The 18,683-nt window shown below is 42.4% G+C and overlaps 1 protein-coding gene across 5 annotated transcripts in view; it reads right to left on the bottom strand.

Moving 5' to 3' along the window:
- Positions 1–2,692: 2,692 nt before the first annotated feature.
- GCNT4 (glucosaminyl (N-acetyl) transferase 4) overlaps positions 2,693–18,683 on the bottom strand; it is a 30,678-nt gene continuing 14,687 nt past the window's right edge. For all 5 annotated transcript variants that reach the window (XM_078448947.2, XM_078448946.2, XM_078448952.2 and 2 more), the window contains exon 2: positions 2,693–8,454. In XM_078448947.2, the coding sequence (XP_078305073.1) occupies positions 7,089–8,453 (1,365 nt within the window). In that variant the 5' untranslated portion in view covers position 8,454 and the 3' untranslated portion in view covers positions 2,693–7,088. The remainder of the gene's footprint in view (positions 8,455–18,683) is intronic.

Here is an 18,683-nt window from a genome sequence, read left to right as displayed (position 1 = left end):
GTCCGACTCTTGATTTCAGCTCAGGTCATGATCTTGCAGCTCATGGGTTTGAGCCCCACATCAGGCTCTGTGCTGACAGCACGTAGCCTGCTTGGGATTCTCTGTCTCTCCCTCTATTTCTGCCTCTACCCCCCTGACTTGTTCTCTCTCAAAAATAAATAAACATTAACAAAATTTTCAGGTTACCTACACCCCCAAAGTTCATTTGTTTTTTTGTTACATTTTATAAAATAGTTACAAATAAGGCAGCAATGTGGTTGAAAATAATTTTAGGAGGACCTGTAGTTATGGAAATATATCAACTTTGGTCATAATTAAAAATAGGTAGAGTGGGTTTCTGCATGGAGCCTGGATCCTACTTAGGATTCTCTTTCTCTCTCTCTCTCCCCTTCCCCACTCACACACTCCCCCCCCCCCTTTAACAATAGATAGATATAGATGTAGATAGATATAGATGATATAGGTATAGAATATAAATAGATAACCACCTCTTCAACAACGTAGAGACAGCATATAGGGCAGAGCATATAATCTATTTCTGAACTTCTGATCACAGCTTTTTAGGATCTTGAGGTACGTGTGCTTATCGTAATATTTGGTGCTTTCTATATGCTAACTTGGCCAAATGTTTCTCATGTAAAGAAATAATTTCAGGAAAGATATCCTACAAGTGGTTCTCAAAGTGGGGGTTAGAACAGCATCAGCAAATTCTCCTCTCCATCCACCACTCCACTTCATGAAAGAGTGAAGAGGGCAGAGGGGGAGCAATTTGTATTTTAACAAGCCTCTAAATGATTCTGCTACAGACTAAAGTTTGAAAACCATTGTCCTCGGAAACACCGTAAGTTAGGGATCATGCTCCACTGTTAGGAATGGAGAGCTGAGGTCACAGTAGCTCAGAGTATGTATCACCCATAAAAGAAGACGAGATAGGTGGTCTTGGATGGTTCAAATGTTGTATTATTTTTCTCTCCTTGCTATAGAACTTGCATCCGCATGGTTTTAAAATGGCTGCTGAGATTCCAGCTATTACAAACACATTCTAGACAGTAGGAAAAGCAAGGGAGGTGGAGGGAAGGCAAACTAAGTAAGGCATCTTTAAAGTGTATTCTCAGATGCCCCACCCAATAACTTTTGCTTTTTCTTATCTGCCATCCCTAGTTGAAAGGGATGGGAAATAACGGTTATGTTGTTGCTCAGAATAAAAAAAAATAAAACACAAAAAACACAGGAGCCAAGGAGAACGAGTACTAGAAGGAACTGGCACCCTTGAGAGCCGTCCTGGAACAGAGTTCATCATCAAAGGCAAAGTTTTGAGAATATTATTCTGAACGAGCACTTCACTAACCATACATTAAAACACCTTCTTTGATCTGTTAGAGGAACGGCTGCCTCCTTGCTTTAGATAAAGGTCTTTGCTACTTTGAAAATCACAATAGTCATTTATCAGAATAAATAAATACAGTTGACTTCTTTTTAAAAAAATTTTTTTTAATGTTTATTTATTCTTGAGAGAGAAAGAGAGAGGGTGTGAGCAGGGGTGGGACAGAGAGAGAGGGAGACACAGAATCCAAAGCAAGCTCCAGGTTCTGAGCTGTCAGCACAGAGCCCAACACGGGTCTCAAACTCCTGAACCATGAGATTATGACCTGAACCGAAGTTGAATGCTCAACCAACTGAGCCACCCAGGCACCCCAAATACAGTTTATTTCACATAGGTTGAGGCTATGTTTGATATATACCAACCAAATGTCCTATGCAATTCTTTGACAGGGTGATTTATAACATATGAAAAGCAATCAGAAAAAAAATATCCATTCTCTTCAGAACTGTAATTCTTTTTCAGAAAGTAATTCAAGGAAAGGAGAAGCTATATGTATAAAGCACAGCACTGTTATCTATGACAGCAAAGGGGAAAAAAAAGTAATTTACAATCCAAATGTCCTGTAACAAAGGAAGGGCTGAGTGAATTATGGTATGACCATTAGACAGCCATAATGATCATGCAGCAGCATGGGAAAGTGGTTGCAAATACATTGGTGGGAAGAGAGACAAAAAGCGTATATGTATATGGCTAAGGTAGGAGAGGTATTCCGAGAACTATAATGGTTTGGTCAGGATGTTAGAATTATGAATACAAAGGGTTTCTGTTTAAATTTCCTTTATTCTATAAGGAGCAATGGCAGCAATGACAACAAAAAAAGTAAGATAAATTCACCCAATCACTGACCATAATTTTTCGTCAAATTCTCTTCTGTCTGTCTTCTCCATGATTCAGTGCCAGGGGTTCCCAGGAAGGGCTCTGCTGCTCTATCGTGAAGGCTACACCTGAGGCCAGGCAGATAGTCTTCCTGTGGTTTTTACACACCCATACGATTTGACACACTGATTATCTGTCTCCAAAGCAAAGCTCAAGCTGTTCATTACACATCCTCATAGGAATATTTTTCCAGTAGTGAGAATAAATTTGCAATCATCTGCTCTCTCTCCTGCCAGGGTGTCCCCATAATCAGTTTCATGAAATGAGAAGCCAGTTGTCCTAGGTTATATGTAGATTTGTAGACCCCAAAGGGAATAAAAAAATATGGAACTAATTATGGAACCACTACTGAAAGAAGTCCAATTCCTTCCATGACATTGCTATGGATTTGTATGGCTGTCCAGCTTGGCAAGACAAAGAATTAACCATAGGTTAAGAGTAGATTTAATTTTTATTATGTAGAAAATTCCCAAAATGGCCTTACTCCTTGAGCTAGATTGTAATTTGTGACAATGACATTTATACTCCTTGCCAGCTAGGGAGGTTGGTGACAGTTACAGCTTTAGAAAGGGTGACAGAGGAAAACTGGCCACTGGGATTTTCAGAGTGGTTGGAAGGCATAGCAATCAGCAACAACAAGTAGTCCTTAGCTTAGTAGGGTTAGGAATGGCATTATCCAGAACAGAGGGGCAGTTCATCAGGAATAGGCAGCCAACCAAGCCTGAGGGCCTGGTGGAACCACAGTCAAGGGGACTCACACCAAGGCAGGAGTCCTGGTAAAGAAAGAAAAAGCGTCTTGATTTTCCAGGAACTGAAGAACCTGAGATGAAGAACCTCAACCTACTGTATTAAAAACTAACTTCCAAGAGCTCCTAGGTGGCTCAGTTGGTTAACCGTTCGACTTTGGCTCAGGTCATGATCTCACGGTTTGTGGGTTTGAGCCCCGCATCGGGCTCTGTGCTGACCGCTCGGAGCCTGGAGCCTGCTTGGGATTCTGTGTCTCCCTCTCTCTCTGCCCCTCCCCCACTCATGCTCTGTCTCTCTCTCTCTCTCTCAAAAAATGAATAAACATTTAAAAAAATTTAAAAAAGAACTAAAATCCATAAAGTCGTCAAGCAAACACGAATACTTGTCTAGATCATTAATCTTGGAGGAGAAGTCAGTCTGAAGGAGAATGAAGACAGAGATCCTGGAAAACAACTCAAGTTTGTGTGCCCGTATTTTGTGTATAATCCACACGCTGAATTCTTTTACTCTGAGTGAAATTAACTTGCTCTTCAAATACTGGGCAAGTGTCATAAACTGAAAGAGTCTTTGTGAGGAGCCAGCACAGGCAGAGAAAGGAAATATAAATTCCAGGGACTTGGGGGCACCTGGGTGGCTAGGCGGTTAAGCATCTGACTTTGGCTCAGGTCATGATCTTGTGGTTTGTGAGTTAGAGTTCGGCATTGGGCTCTCTGTGGTCGGCACAGATGCTGCTTGAGATCCTCTGTCTCCTTCTCTCTCTGCCCATCTTCCGCTCTCTCTCTCTCAAAAATAAATAAACATTAAAAAAATAAATTCCAGGGATTTGGCTTTTGGAGCACATTTTTATTTTATAATACCAGAGAATTAACATCTACCAGCCGCACAATACCAAAATGCAATACCAATCTATTTAAAACTCACAGAATGGGAAATATGCTTTTCAAAATGGTAAAAAACAATAACACAAACAGCTGTAACATACACATAGGACATTCACTTTACATTCACAAAGAAGACTGTCTTTTTGTTTTCAGGAAATATGTCAAAAATATATATATATGTATGTATAACATTCACATTCTGGAAGGCAAGAGAAATCTTCATATTTAACTCTGCAAATTTAAACATATATATATATATATACATATATATATATATTTACATATATATATGTATATATATATATTTTTTTACTTAGAATAGCCAAAACATTAAAAATAGCAGCAACATTGATCTTTAAATATTATAATGTTAGAGTAGATTATTCACATAATGTAGATATATTTTGGTAGCTCTTTCTAATATCTAATACAACTTACAAACTTCAAGTCCTGGTCTCATTGCCAAACAACTTAGAATCTAGATTCAATAAATACTATGCAAAGAATGATTATAAAACACAGACTGTAGAACATTCTCTAGAGCAGGAAAAATCATACCAAAAGGTTTTAGGGGAGAGTCAGGTCTGAAGGAGGTTTGAAGGCCTATAAGGAAACTGTAGGATTCCCAAGGCAAAAGAGATGACCAGACAAGCCCCCTGAAATGTTGAACTGAATCATGGGAAATGTGTCACTGGGGAAAACAAGGTGCTGTCATCTCTTTGTGGTGGCATGTTTCATGTGGATATGGTGTGAAAGTGATTAACAACTGGAAAATTTCCCAATAAACAGGGGATAGAATCATTTGTCAACAAGAGGCAAGACACGGGACAAGGAGATCGAGTTTTCAGCCTTTACATTTATTCTGATGACCAAAGCCATAAAAACCAAGCTGTCTGTTGAGAACTTGTGTATTTAAGACTAGAAGGTAGGAAAAACATTTCTACCCCTAACCTCCATCCAAGACACGGGATCAATCTGCTAATCATATTGGCTTAAAAAGAACCCCAGATGTGGTGACAGGGGTTTCTTTGTACCTGGATTCATTTACAGAAGTTGCTCCTGCAAATGTGGCTTCTTTTATATTTCAGAGGTTTTCCAGAAATGGTAAAGGGTTAACTTTCACAATGGGGTTGGATCTCTGTTTTGCCTTGTAATAAGACTACTCTCTGATATTTATTGTCAATAGTTTGTCTCCATTTTCAAACCAGTTCACATATTTCAGTTGATTCACACACACACACACACACACACACACACACACACACACACGTGTGAGGAAGCCAGGGTAAGCATCCAAGTGTTCACTTTAAAGATCAGGAAACCTGAGGCTCATAGAAAGTGACTTAGCTTGTCACAGTCACACATGCTAACAAATGGTTAAGTATCTTCTGCAGAACTTAGCTCTGTCCAAGGGTAACTTATTTTTAAGAACAGGGGCTTGGTCACAGTTTTCTGAAGAATGAAGTAATTTGGAGTGGGGGGAGGGGGAGGAAGAACAATGAGTTCCAGAGAAGAAGAAAGGGAGAATAGTGATCCCGCTTGGCAGTCAGTATCATATACTTGAAAACAAGGAAAGTGCATTTCACATGGAGAACACAGACATTTTAGAAAATATTAAAATACATAGATCCTGCAGCCGACATTGAAACATAAGATCAAAAAAAAAAAAAAAGAAACATAAGATCAGGAAAAAATTTTTACATGAGCTCCATGATTTTCCAAGAGACGTAAAAATATTACAGCCTGTTCTCACGACTCTGCTCCTGTCCCATTTCAACTCAAGCACAACATAGCTACATTGAGATAGATGTATATTTGATTCGTTGTGGTAGTTTTCTAAGGAGTATGTTTTACAAAATACCATTAGTGAAAATTCTTGCTATGTCCTTAAGAAAATTAACTTTTTCTCTCTCTGTATCTAAGCTGAGAAGACTTCAGTGAACTTAGAGGTTTTATCATTTAAGTCTAGATTCTATTTGGATAGTTATTGGAGATGTAAGCAAGAATTTTAAATGACCATAATAGTTAATATAGAAAGCTGTCATATTTTATACACTCTTTTTGAGAAAATTCAGTGGCTCTTAGCTTAATGGTTCCATAAAAGAAAATTATAACAATTCCACTGTAAAAAAAAAAAAAAAACCCTACTTTTAATGATAATCTATGAACTAGAAGACTTAGGTTTAACGTTCAGGAGTGTGACATTTAGAACTACTAAACAAGTTCTTATTTTTCATCAATAAATGTGTTTTAAAGAAATAATTGAACTAAAAAAAGGAGACCATTCATGAAATCGTTGTGTACGATGATGCAAAAATCCTGCAAATCCCCTTGTTTCTCTTCAGGCACCACCTGTCCCAATCCCCTCCCCCCCACCCAACCTCCCCAACATTCATACACTATAAATGCCCCACTGACAGAGTCTTGTGACTCCAAATTGAAAGAGTGAGGCACTAATAGGTAAATTATGCTTTGGCAAACAGGAAACTGGACATTCTTTGAGCTTTCCTGAGGTAGTGGTTTCTCCTTCTAATATTCTTTTTTTTTTTTTAATTTTAATTTTTTTATTTTTGAGAGAGAGAGCATGAGCAGGGCAGGGGGCAGAGAGACAGGGAGACAGAGGGAGGGAGAGAGAGAATCCCAAGCAGGCTCTGCACTGACAGAGGGGTTCGAACCCATGAACCAACCATGAGATCTTGACCTGAGCCAAAGTCAGACGCTCAACCAACTGAGCTACCCAGGTGCCCCTCTCCGTGTAATATTCTAAAGGCTAAAAAAAGTCTAGGGAGCTGAATTAAGAGACAAGAGGAGAGTTGGTCACTATACTTAAACAGTCCTCTGAAACTGGGGGTTTAAAAAGTTATGTGATTATCGCACACGCCAACACCTTTTCGGTAGAATCCTGATGGCTATGTGGAAAACTTAAAGTATTAAGTGTGGTTAGGGTAAGCCTTGAGGGCATCATATAACTCGATCTCTGATGTAGCTCCATAAGATTACAAGGAAAAACAAACATAAAAATCACCCGACCAAGTGCAGTCTTACTGTCATCAAAGCCTAGGTCATTTTGCCTTATGTGTGGCATTTTGGACACCTCTCCAACTATGAGAAGGTTAAGCTCACATGGTAGTGGGCATAGTATAGCACACAGTTCCATATTGGCTCCATTTATCAGATAGCTTCTTTCTGTTATGATTTTATCATGATGTGATTATGGGACTTTTAGCCACGAATAACTTTTTTGAAGACAAAGTAATCCATTCTCTCTGCTGTTCTTCAAGCTTTTCTGCCAGGCATTTAATCAAGACAGGGTCCACCTTAGAATCAAATTTATTAGCAAACCAATGTCCGTCATTTATAAGCCACCTTAATTCCGCTGCTCCGTAGATACACACACTTCGAAGGTGGGAGCCAGTACAACGGGGATACAAAAGGCCTTCATGATAATTCCATTTGACAAGGCGGGTCTTACTCTGTAAGTCAGACACATCCTGGGCTGACCTAGAAATCTCCCCAGGTATTCCTGGTATCCGAATTAAGGTAGCCCAAAAATGTTCATCAGGTGAGTACGTATCTTTAGACCAGGCAAAAAAGTCCTTAACGAGGGAGTTGTTGAAAATATATTTAACAAACGCTCGACTTAAAACAAAATAAGCACTTCCAACAAATATCTCAATGTTATGAGGGGGGGCTTCCTTGGAGATGTTTGTCCTTATTGGTAGCTTCACATATTCATAAGGCACCTGTCTTAGTTCATGGTGGTAAGTGAATCTTTCCATTTTACTGTTAGGGGGTTTTACCGTTTCTAACATATTTGCCCCATTGAGTTTCTTCAGCTCTGACACTAATTCGAAGTTTGACTTCAAAGGAAAATCTTGCCCACACAGATTGATAACATATTTCCACTGAACCGAAGACTTCAGGAGGTCTGACAAGCAATTTAAATCAGCTTGGAGTCTGGAAATGTGTGCATATTGTACTGTCTCTATTTTGGAGGCAATGAAAACATTGGAGAAGCACTTAGCTAAATTGTTCATGGCAACTTTGAAGGTATCAGGTGACTTATAGTCATAATGGATGCAGTAAATATTGTGCTCGTTGTATATAGCATGGATTAGTCTTTCAACCATAATTGCGTCTTTATGAACAACCAAAGAATAGGCTATCGGGAAGCTTTTCTCCTCCCTTGAAACAGGCTTTTGATGGTACCTTCTTAGGGTCTGATAAATGTCACAATCACTGGTTATTGCCACGACATCCTCATCATCCAAGTCGATGATTTCTCTCCTTCTTATTTCCAGACTCTTGCCAATTTCCAAAGGTGCCTGTTCATAGACACCTGAACAGTTAACTTCGTACCTGATTTCATTCTTAACATTGGTGTATCTGTTTCTTACAAAAGGTGAGGTACTCAGGGAGTATTCAACCAAGTAAATGCCTCTTTGAGGGAAGAGGAGTCTCCTCACATTTAGAAGCTTCAACAGGGAGAACAGCCATAGAGTTAAAAATAAGACGAAAACTTTCTGCTGTGCTGGGTATTTAAAACAGCATTTGAATGTCTTCATTCTGTAAGAAGGAAAAGGAATAATTCAGGTGGAATAAGAGAAAGACAACTAAGAGGCCATTAGTTCAGTTCAATCGACATTCACTGGGTACCTTCCACATGCCAGGCAGAAGGCTGGGCCCAGAGGTAAATAAAACAAGGTTCTCACCCTTATAAGAGGATCCAGAAATCAGGAAGTGAGAACACACAGAATGGTGGTATTTTGTGGTATGCTGTGTTAACTATACCTAAATTGAGAGACATTGGTTACCAAATAAAGGCAAATAATGTAAGCACCTAAAATATAGGTACTATGTAACTTTCACTGTCTGCATTTCTACTTAGAGTATTTGGGGAGAGAGTACTCTGGTTTGGGCGGAGGTCTACAGAGTTAGAGGTCATCAAGGGGTCATCAGAGATGCAAATGGCCCACTGAGCCTAAAAGTAACATCCATCTTGATTCTACCTTCAGATCCTTATTAGATATAGATCTGAAGTCAGACGGGAAGAACCCAGTGAACCCCACTGCTATAGACTGAATGTTTATGTCCCTCCCCAAATTCATAGGTTGAAAGCTAAGCCCCAGGGTAATGACATTAGGAGGCGGGGCTTTGGGAGGTAATTAGAACACGAGGGTGGGTCCCTCATGAATGGATTAGTGCCCTTATAAGAAGAGACCCCCTCCCTTATCCCCTCTGCCACCTGAGGTATGGATTAATTACATCCATACTATGTGAAAAAGCTGGAGACAAAACCTGCATGTGCCCATGTGGAACAATTTCCAGGATATACTGTGAAATGGAAATAAGGAAAATGCATAACTGTGTTTAGTGCACTCACATGTGTGTCAAAAAAAAGATGATACAAACCGTATCTACAGAAAAAGAGCACACGTTGGCAAACTTTTCTTTCCCTGTCACAAGTACTCGACTCTGCCACTGGAGTGGGAAAGCAGCCACAGATAACACATCAATGAGAGGGCATGGTTGTGTTCTAATAAAACTTTATTTATGAAAAGGCAGCTGGCTGGCTATTTCCTGAAGGATACTATGGAGACTCGACATGGGGAATGGGAGCTGCTTTGCAGGGTGGGGTGGGAGAGGGTGGAGGGTTAGGGGCCCGGGTAGGAGGGAGATGTACTTATCTGTGAATATCCTTTTGTATTTGAATTAAAAAAAATGATTATACCACTTTTTTTTTTTTTTTTCAGATAAAAACAGGCTAATCAAGTGAGGGCACAGATGAGTTTATTTTGGGAGCAGCAGGAAGGGGGGGGTGCTATTGCAAGGCTTGAGGACAGGAGGGCCAGCTGAGTTCACAGAGCTGCTTCAAGGAGGTTCAAATCCTGAGAACTGGGAGGTCTGAGGGCCCCAAGTGCAATTTCCTAACACATCTCAATAAATCTTAGATGAGGACATAATCATTGTTCCCAAGTGTCTTAGAATTAACAAGCAATCTGAACCTCATTTATTTTTGTAGTTCAGATGAATTGAACTAGCTCTCCTGGGAAGGTCATGCCCTCACTCACTTTGTTTGAATCACTCTTGTTACAGAACAACACCTTATGGACAACAGACTGTCCTGCAGAACCTGGTCCTCCCCAGCCACCTCGCAGCCTCTCCTCGGGTTTCCCCAGCGCCCTACTTCAGCTCACTGCTCTTCTCATGCACACTCTCCCTAGCCCTCTGGATGCTGATGTCCACACACACATTGCCAACACCTTTATCTCCAGTCCTCACCTGCTGCCCAAGCTTCTGACATGAACATCCAGTTGCTTGACGGTCATATCCACATCTCCACTAGATATCCCACAGGCACCCAGCTGAGTCCAAAACTGAATCTGACATCTTCACCTCGCCTGTGTTTTCTGTGTCAGTTTATGGTGACACCACCCATTCAATGACCCAGGCTTGAAACTGGAGGGTCATATGACTCTTTCCTTTCCCTCACGTCCACATTAACAAGACATCTCATAAATACGCCCAATTCCATCCCTTCTTCTCCATTCTCATTAGCTGAATCAGCCCCCAGGTCACGGAATCCCCGTTAGGCTCATGGCTCTGGGTCCCTTTGTTAGGTCTCAGGCTTCTCCTCTGAAGCAAAACGAGTAGGGTTCCATCCACACCGGCTCAAGGCCAATGTTCCTGCCAGTTCTTACAGAGCGTGGGAAAACTGACTCCCCATGCACAGGGCAACAAGTTTCTTCAGAAGTTGGAGCACATGTTTAGAAGCAGGTGTTGTGATAAAGTTGGATTCCGAAGATTCATCAATCCCAAATCAATCTATCTCATCATGGTCCTAGTTCATGGCAATTACTCATACATAGGAAGGAGCGTACATAAATGGCTAGAATTAGAATGAATCTTACCCAAAGTAAAATTTTGCTTTGTCTTTTCCGGTCCACGGGATCCCTACTTAGCATCAGTTAATAGTTCCCCCTGATACCATAGTGGTAAAATGAAAAAATCTCCTTACATTTCTAAAGAGTCTTCAAAGTCTTCCAGAGTTGTCATGGCATTTATGATGTACCATTTAACTATCATCTTCACACTTACATAAAAAGGCAAAGGCTGGCTCCCTGTCCTGTCACCCGTTTTCAAGGGCTCCTCTGTACCCACGCTTCCCCTGTCCTTCCTGAGAACACCTGGAGCACACACTTCCTGATTCCAGCCTGGTGCCTAGTCGGTTCGATTTGGGCTAGCGGGCGTGGCTGCCTGCCCACAGAGGGCAGGTGGCAGGGCATGTGTGGAAGGGAGACGTGGCAGGCTTGCTGTGAGAAGTCCTGTGGGAACTGGTTCTAGTTCCACGTCTGAGCTTCGCCAGCCGGGATGAGAGTTAATTTTAAAGGAACGAGGGGAGGGAAGTGGGACAGCCCAGGCATCTGGCTGTCTGATTCTCCTTTCCTCCTCTGGGCATCTTTAAGGAGGAGAGCTCATACGTCTACGGGTCAGCCCTAGATGTCAAGGGATCTCAGCAGCCCTCCAATACCACCTTGTCTCAGGTCAAAGTAAAACCCCTCCCCTTGCTTACCATGGCCAGAAATTCCTTTGACTGAAAGGAGATGTGGTATATACATACGATGGAATACTGCTCGGCGATCAAAAAGAATGAAATCTTGCCATTTGCAACAAGGTGGATGGCGCTAGAGTGTATTATGCTAAGTGAAATTAGTCAGAGAAAGATAAATACCACATGATTTCACTCGTATGAGGAATTTAGGAAACAAAACAGATGAACATAAGAGAAGGAAAAATAAGATAAGAACAGAGAGGGATGCAAACCATAAGAGGCTCTTGAGGACAGAGAACAAGCCGAGGATTGCTGTAGGGCTGTTGGGCGGGGGGATGGGCTAAATGGGTGATGGGCATTAAGGAGGGCACTTGTTATGATGAGCACCGGGTGTTATATGGAAGTGATGAATCACTAAATTCTACTCCCGAAACCAATACCACACTCTATGTTAACCAACTGGAATTTAAATAAAATCTTGGAAGAAAAAAAACATGCATTCCTTTCCCCACGTGAGAAGTCCGAAAGGGGGAAGTGAATAAGCTTCTGTCAAATCCTGAAAAGGGCTGTGGGCCTCTTCCCAGCTTTGGTGAGAAGTCAGCAGGACATCTGTGGGCACAAAAGCCTGCAGGAGGTTAGAGACCTCTGCTCTGCTGTTTCCTGGACAGAACCTGTGTGTGACATCCACGGTCAGGAGCTGCGGAGGACAGAGGCGGGCAAGGGGTGGAGTGGCAGGCACCTGCCTGTTGTGGCACTTCCTCCCCTCCCTGCCACCGGCAGCCCAAACTCGTGAGTCCCCACGAGCCTCAGGTTTGGAGGATGGAAACGAGCTCCTGATGGCTCACGAGAGCTGACGGGTGCCAGGCTGCCAGTTCTACCGGCCATATGGTTCCTAGGAGACTAGGGCAGCAAGGCCACCTTCTGCAAACACCCCACCCTGGCTCCTTCCCTGTTACAGGCCCTGAGCAGGAAGCAGGCTGGGGTTTTGCTGCCAGGAAGTGGTCTTACAATTACAATACAAATGAGCGCCCACCCACCTGCCAGGCAAATAAGGAAGCCCGGCCCACTGCCAAGTTCACTGCCACATAGGTACGAGTTCCTAGCAATGAAGACAGGGCTGGAAAGGACATGGTATCGCTATAGTGAAGCGGAAACAAGCTGTTTGGATAATTCAATAGAAGCCCAACAAAGATGCTGAATGAAGCCTTTCCCCCAAACCATCTTCTATTCCCAGTCCTTCCAGGGGCTGATTACAGTCTTAAAAGAAACAGCAGGCACACACAAAGTGTACTCAGCTAAGTGGTTAGAACTGTAGTCAGGGCTAAGTGGCCACAGCCATTAGCAGCTCGTCCACGGACTCTCCTTAAGTCAGCAGTTTCAAAACCCAGGACTGTCCAAGAGCGGGGCACTTGGGAGAGAAGAAAAAGTATGTGGGCTTCACGATGCCCCAGACCCGGGCTTGAATCCCTGGAGGGACACCAAATCCAACGAATTCACCTCTGAAGCCCAGTTTTCTTATCTCAAAACGGGAACGACAAATCCCCTCCTGAATTGCGGGGAGCAGCTGCGAGGGGTCAGGAGACCCAGCATGTGAACGGGGTCACCCCGCAGAGGTGCACAGCTTGCCTGACTCCAAACTTTTTCCTAGTTTTCTAGGTTTTCTAGTACGTTACACAGAATGCGCGGAAATGAAGACAGTGTTGACCTTCTCTTTTCTGGCCAAAGTAGGAGTTGGAAACATCGTTAAGGGAGCAGCCGACAGCTAAGCCCTTGCTCAGGGGCTGAGCTGGAAAAAGCAGAAGCCACGCAGGGTCCTGCGACACACGTTTCACCCTCCGGCCACACAGCCAGGACTTCAGCTCAGAGGAGACCCTCTTTCAGCTCAGGAACAGCCTACCGACCGCCTGGACCCTTGACAAGTTGCTCAACGTCTCCACATCTCTGTGTCCACATCAGTAGAAGTACGTTAATGCTAGCAACTACCTGTGGGATTTTGAGGTAAGTGGGGTAACGCATGCAAAGCCCTTTAACACAGTCCTGACGGTGACTTGGCCAATGCGGGGTTTTGGCTTCATCTTCATCAACATCTTCACCTGGCCTAAGCTACCCTCCTCCTCCTGACTTCTTTAAAGATCCTGCCCAAGACCTATGGCTTACTGTCCTATTTTTTCAAATCTATTTTCTATTTCCCCCCGAAGTTCTGACACAAATGCAATGTTTTCGAATTAATGCCTGAATGCCTCCATGTAGTGCCCCTTACTAATTTAATACCATCATTATTATTAATGAAGAGTCACTGAACAAAGAGGTGTTACCTGGGGCCATGTTCTGAGCCCTCTGCATGTACGCAATCCCCTCATTGGGTCAGTGAGGTAGGGACTACTTTTATGGTTCTTTACAAGACAGGAGACTGAAACATGTGGTAATTAAGAAAGTCCCCCAAGGTGAGCTAGGATCCCCGTCACGTGGAACTTGAACCCAGAGACTCTTGCTCCAGAGATGTACTCTTAACCTTCTAGGTAATACCGTCTTTTACAACATAAAGGTTTCCACAATGGTTTTAGTCCTTGACTGAAATTTCTCATTACTATGTCTTACCGATCCGTCCTAAAACTGAAACAGGGATGAACATAAAATCGCCAAGTCCTGAGACCTTCCGCCCAGTTTAAGGGATTATATACCTGGAGAATCAGCCTGCAAGAACACTGGGGGAGGAGCTCATTCTATTCCTACAGGCAGAGGCAGCGGCAAGCCAGGTGCTACTGATGAGAGTAGTCAGTCTTCCAGCCATGGAATCCATTGAAGGAAAAGAAAGCCAGCTCATCCTACGGAACTCTGACGGCAGTTATTCTTGTCTCATATCCCGTCACTGACTACTTACTGATTTACTTGTTCTCGTAGTGACCAGTCAGTCACTGAGAGTTCAGGCTCTCTGAGAATTAGTACCTAGTTTAAAAAGCTTTCTCTCCACATGAAGAATATTCTCTCTGTGGGCCACCTTCGAATTCTTAAACGTAATATCCATACATGTTAGTATGAAAAATAGGATTTGAAGACTTTATTGATTTAGAAATATCAGGATTTTGTTTCTTCCTAAAGTTTTCCAAAGAAGAATCGTCACTTAAGAACACTGATATAAAGATGAATTCATTAAAAAAAGAAAAAAAAAGTCCTGATGTAGTTGAATAAGCTAAGGTCCTTCTACCGCAGCTCCTTGATTTCAATAAGGTCATTGATTCTCCCTTTGATGACATGCTCATCACCAAACCGAGAGAAAGTTTTCAAGTAAGACCATTCGTGGGAGGATGACTCAGCCGGGATGCATTTCCTCAACACCCCCACAGCACCCTACGAGTTCCTAAAGAAGCAGAAAGGCCACAACTTCTTACTCAACATGTCTCCAGAGGCAAGGGAAACAAAGGCAAAAATTAACTACTGAGACCTCATCAGAATCAAAAGCTTCTGTACAGCAAAGGAAACAATCAGCAAAACGAAAAGGCAACTGACAGAATGGGAGAAGATGTTTGCAAATGACATATCAGATAAAGGGTTAGTACCCAAAATCTATAAAGAACTTATCAAACATAACACCCAAAAAACAAATAATCCAGGGAAGAAATGGGCAAAAGACATGAACAGACAGTTCTCCAAAGAAGACATCCAGATGGCCAACCGACACATGAAAAAATGCTCAATATCACTCATCATCAGAGAAATACAAATTAAAGCCACAATGAGAGACTATCTCATACCAGTCAGAATGGCTAAAATAAACAACTCAGGCAACAGCAGATGTTGGTGAGGATGCGGAGAAAGAGGATCTCTTTTGCATTGTTGGTGGCAATGCAAGCTGGCGCAGCCACTCTGGAAAACAGTATGGAGTTTCCTCAAAAAACTAAAAATAGAACTCCCCTATGACCCAGCAATTGCCCTACTAGGCATTTATCCAAGGGATACAGGTGTGCTGTTTCAAAGGGACACATGCACCCCCATGTTTATAGCAGCACTATCTACAATAGCCAAACTATGGAAAGAGCCCAAATGTCCATCGATGGATGAATGCATAAAAAAAATGTGGTATATATATATACAATGGAATATTACTCGGCAATTAGAAAGAATGCAGTCTTGCCATTTGCAACTACGTGGATGCAACTACGTGGAGGGTATTATGCTAAGTGAAATTAGAGAAAGACAAACATCATATAACTTCACTCATATGACGACTTTAAGAGACAAAACAGATGAACATAAGGGAAGGGAAACAAAAATAATACAAAAACAGGGAGGGGGACAAAACAGAAGAGACTCACAAATATGGAGAACAAACTGAGGGTTACTGGAGAGGTTGTGGGAGGGGGGGATGGGCTAAATGGGTAAGGGGCACTAAGGAATCTACTCCTGAAATCATTGTTGCACTATATGCTAACTAATTTGGATGTAAATTTAAAAAAATAAAAAATAAAACAAGTTAAAAAAAAAAAGCAGAAAGGCCAGTTTCTTGCCCAGATGACCTTACATTCTCATTGTTCTAGAAGACGGCAAAGCAAATAATGATCTGACTGTGAGTAGATAAACAGTGAGCATACAAAACATAAGAATGGCCTGATTGGTCCACAAAGACAATACAAACGGAGGACAATTCCTCCACTAATAACAGGTTATAATCTCAAAAAGGAAAAAGAAACGCTTTTCCTTTCTCCGTTTACAAAAGTAAACACTTCCATTAAAAAAAAAAAATGAACAAGTCCATAAAGTGTAAGGAGGGAACTAAGGCTCACCAGTAACCCATCACCCGGCAAAAGCATTCTGTGGACCTTCTGTCCTTCCAGACCATTTTCAATAACGACACCTTTGTGGACTTGCTTTTGTTTAACAAGAAGTTTCACTACACAGATACTGTCTTATCTGTTTTTTTTCATTTCACAATATACTGTGATTAAGTCCTATCCTGAACTGTGTCTATAAATTGTTCGAAAGTAAACAATTTCTAACTGAGGTCAACATACTTTTCTGTAGGGAAAAAAAAATTCAATAATAGAATTTACTTTTCTGGGCCTTCTTCACCAAAGCTTAATTAATTATCCCATAATTCCTGAAGAAGCCTAGAAGCAAAATCCTAAAACTGACAAAGGACTTTAATGGTAATTGAGTCCAAAGTCTTCCTTCTCTAGATGAGAAAACAGAGTTCTAGCTGTTACTTAACAGTTTCACTCTTGGGATGCCAAGAATATGTTTCCTCCATTACATACATGTTTTGTTTTTTTTTATGTTTTTATTTATTTTTGAGACAGAGAGAGACAGAGCATGAGCAGGGGAGGGGCAGAGAGAGAGGAAGACACAGAATCCAAAGCAGGCTCCAGGCTCTGAGCTGTCAGCACAGAGCTCGACGCGGGGCTCGAACTCACAGAGTGTGAGATCATGACCTGAGCTGAAGTCGGACGCTCAACCGACTGAGCCACCCAGGCGCCCCACATACATGTTTACACATCCAACTGCTCTCCCTCAAAGGACTGGACAGAGCAGGGACTTCTGTTCCCCAGTATCCAGATCCCTCATGGTGGTACTCAGTCCAGCCTGGCTCCACTGCCCCCTCGACTGAGTCTGTTGGTCAAAGTCAACAAAAATTGTCATGCTACCAGATTCGGTGGACACATACCTGTCATTTCCTAATGGGCTACACTGAGCACTAATACTATTTGTGTTCTTTATTCCCTTCAATAAGCCTATGAGGTTTATTATCCCTATTACTCATTCTTTCAATATCCTCATTTTTCAGATTAGGAAACTGAGTCACAGAGGATAAATAGCTAGTATGTAGAGGAGCCAGGACTTTCAACTCTGGCCCAATTTCCGAGCTTACACTATCAACCACAAGGCCAGCCGCCTCTCCAATCTCTTGGAGGAGAACCCTGTTGGTTCTAAACGTGTTTTGAATCCATGCGCACCTTTCCACTCCACTGTAGGCCAAGTTACCATCCACTCTTGCCTCTAAAGGAAATAACTTCCTCACTAGCCTCCCTTGAAAGTCCCTCTAATCCATCCTCTGTACTGTTGCCAAAATGATCATTTAAATACATAAATCAGACCACTCCTGCTCCCTAGTCCCACTCCCTACACTTAAAACCCTTCACTAGGATTTCTGTTGCACTTAGAATAAAATCAGAAATCCTTTCCATGGCCCCAAGGCCTAGCCAGTTCCTGTCCCTACCTTCCTCTCCAACTTCATCCTATTCTGCTTTTCTTGCTCATTCTACTCTAAGCAACACTTGCCTTCTAAGTTTTGGTTAGCAAAACAGAGCCCTGCTTCCAGCTTGGCACCAACAGTGTGGAGCCTGCTTGGGATTCTTTCTCCCTTTGCCCCTCCCCCACATGCATGTACTCTCTCTCTCAAACTAAATAAATAAACTTTAAAAAAAAAAGTTTCTAGAACACTAGTCTCCTGCCTCAGGACCCCTGCACTTGCTGTCCCCATGTTCAGACAATTTTTCTCTGGATCCTGGGGTTACTGGCCCCCTTCTGTCCTTCAAGCTATTTTTTAAAAATGTTTATTTATTTTTGAGAGAGAAAGAGAGTGAGCAGGGGGAGGGCAGAGTGAGAGGGGGAAACACAGAATCCAAAGCAGGCTCCAGGCTCCAAGCTCTGAACTGTCAGCACAGAGCCTGATGCAGGGCTTGAACCCACAAACCACGAGGTCACAACCTGAGCCGAAGTTGAATGCTTAACCAACTAAGCCACCCAGGCACCTCTGGCCTTCAAGCTAGAATAGAAATGTCCTTTCCTTGGGTTGTCTCCAATCACCCTTCTCCAGTCTTTCTCCTGACTATTGCACTCCTTGTTTTCTTCCAAGCACTTACCACAGCAGCAGTTAACTTTGTTTGATTGTTTATGCCTGTCTCCCAGACAGACCTTGTTCCCGCTCTACCTCCAGCCCCTGGAACATACCTAACTGGCACAGAATAGTTGCTCAGTGGGACAAAGTCAGAAGACCCAAGTTCTAGTCTGGGCTGTGCCATCAAAAACTCAAGTCACCCTGGCAAGTCATTTAATCTTGGGTAAGTCTTTACTTCCCATGTGTTAAATGGAATAATGGTTTTCTATGCAGCAATGGGATCATGAAGGTCCTATGACACAGGCAAGTCAAAGGCCTACAGAAAGCAACTTTGGTATGCAAATGTTGGTTACCAGGACCTCTACAAGAGGAATGGTTTCTTGGGAAAACCAGGAATGAGTCTGTATGCTG

The sequence above is a fragment of the Panthera onca genome, chromosome A1 (assembly GCF_046562875.1).
Source record: "Panthera onca isolate mPanOnc1 chromosome A1, mPanOnc1 haplotype 2, whole genome shotgun sequence".
NCBI lineage: Eukaryota > Metazoa > Chordata > Mammalia > Carnivora > Felidae > Panthera > Panthera onca.
Note: the sequence above shows the minus strand (reverse complement) of the source record. Positions and strands in the feature narration are given on the sequence as shown.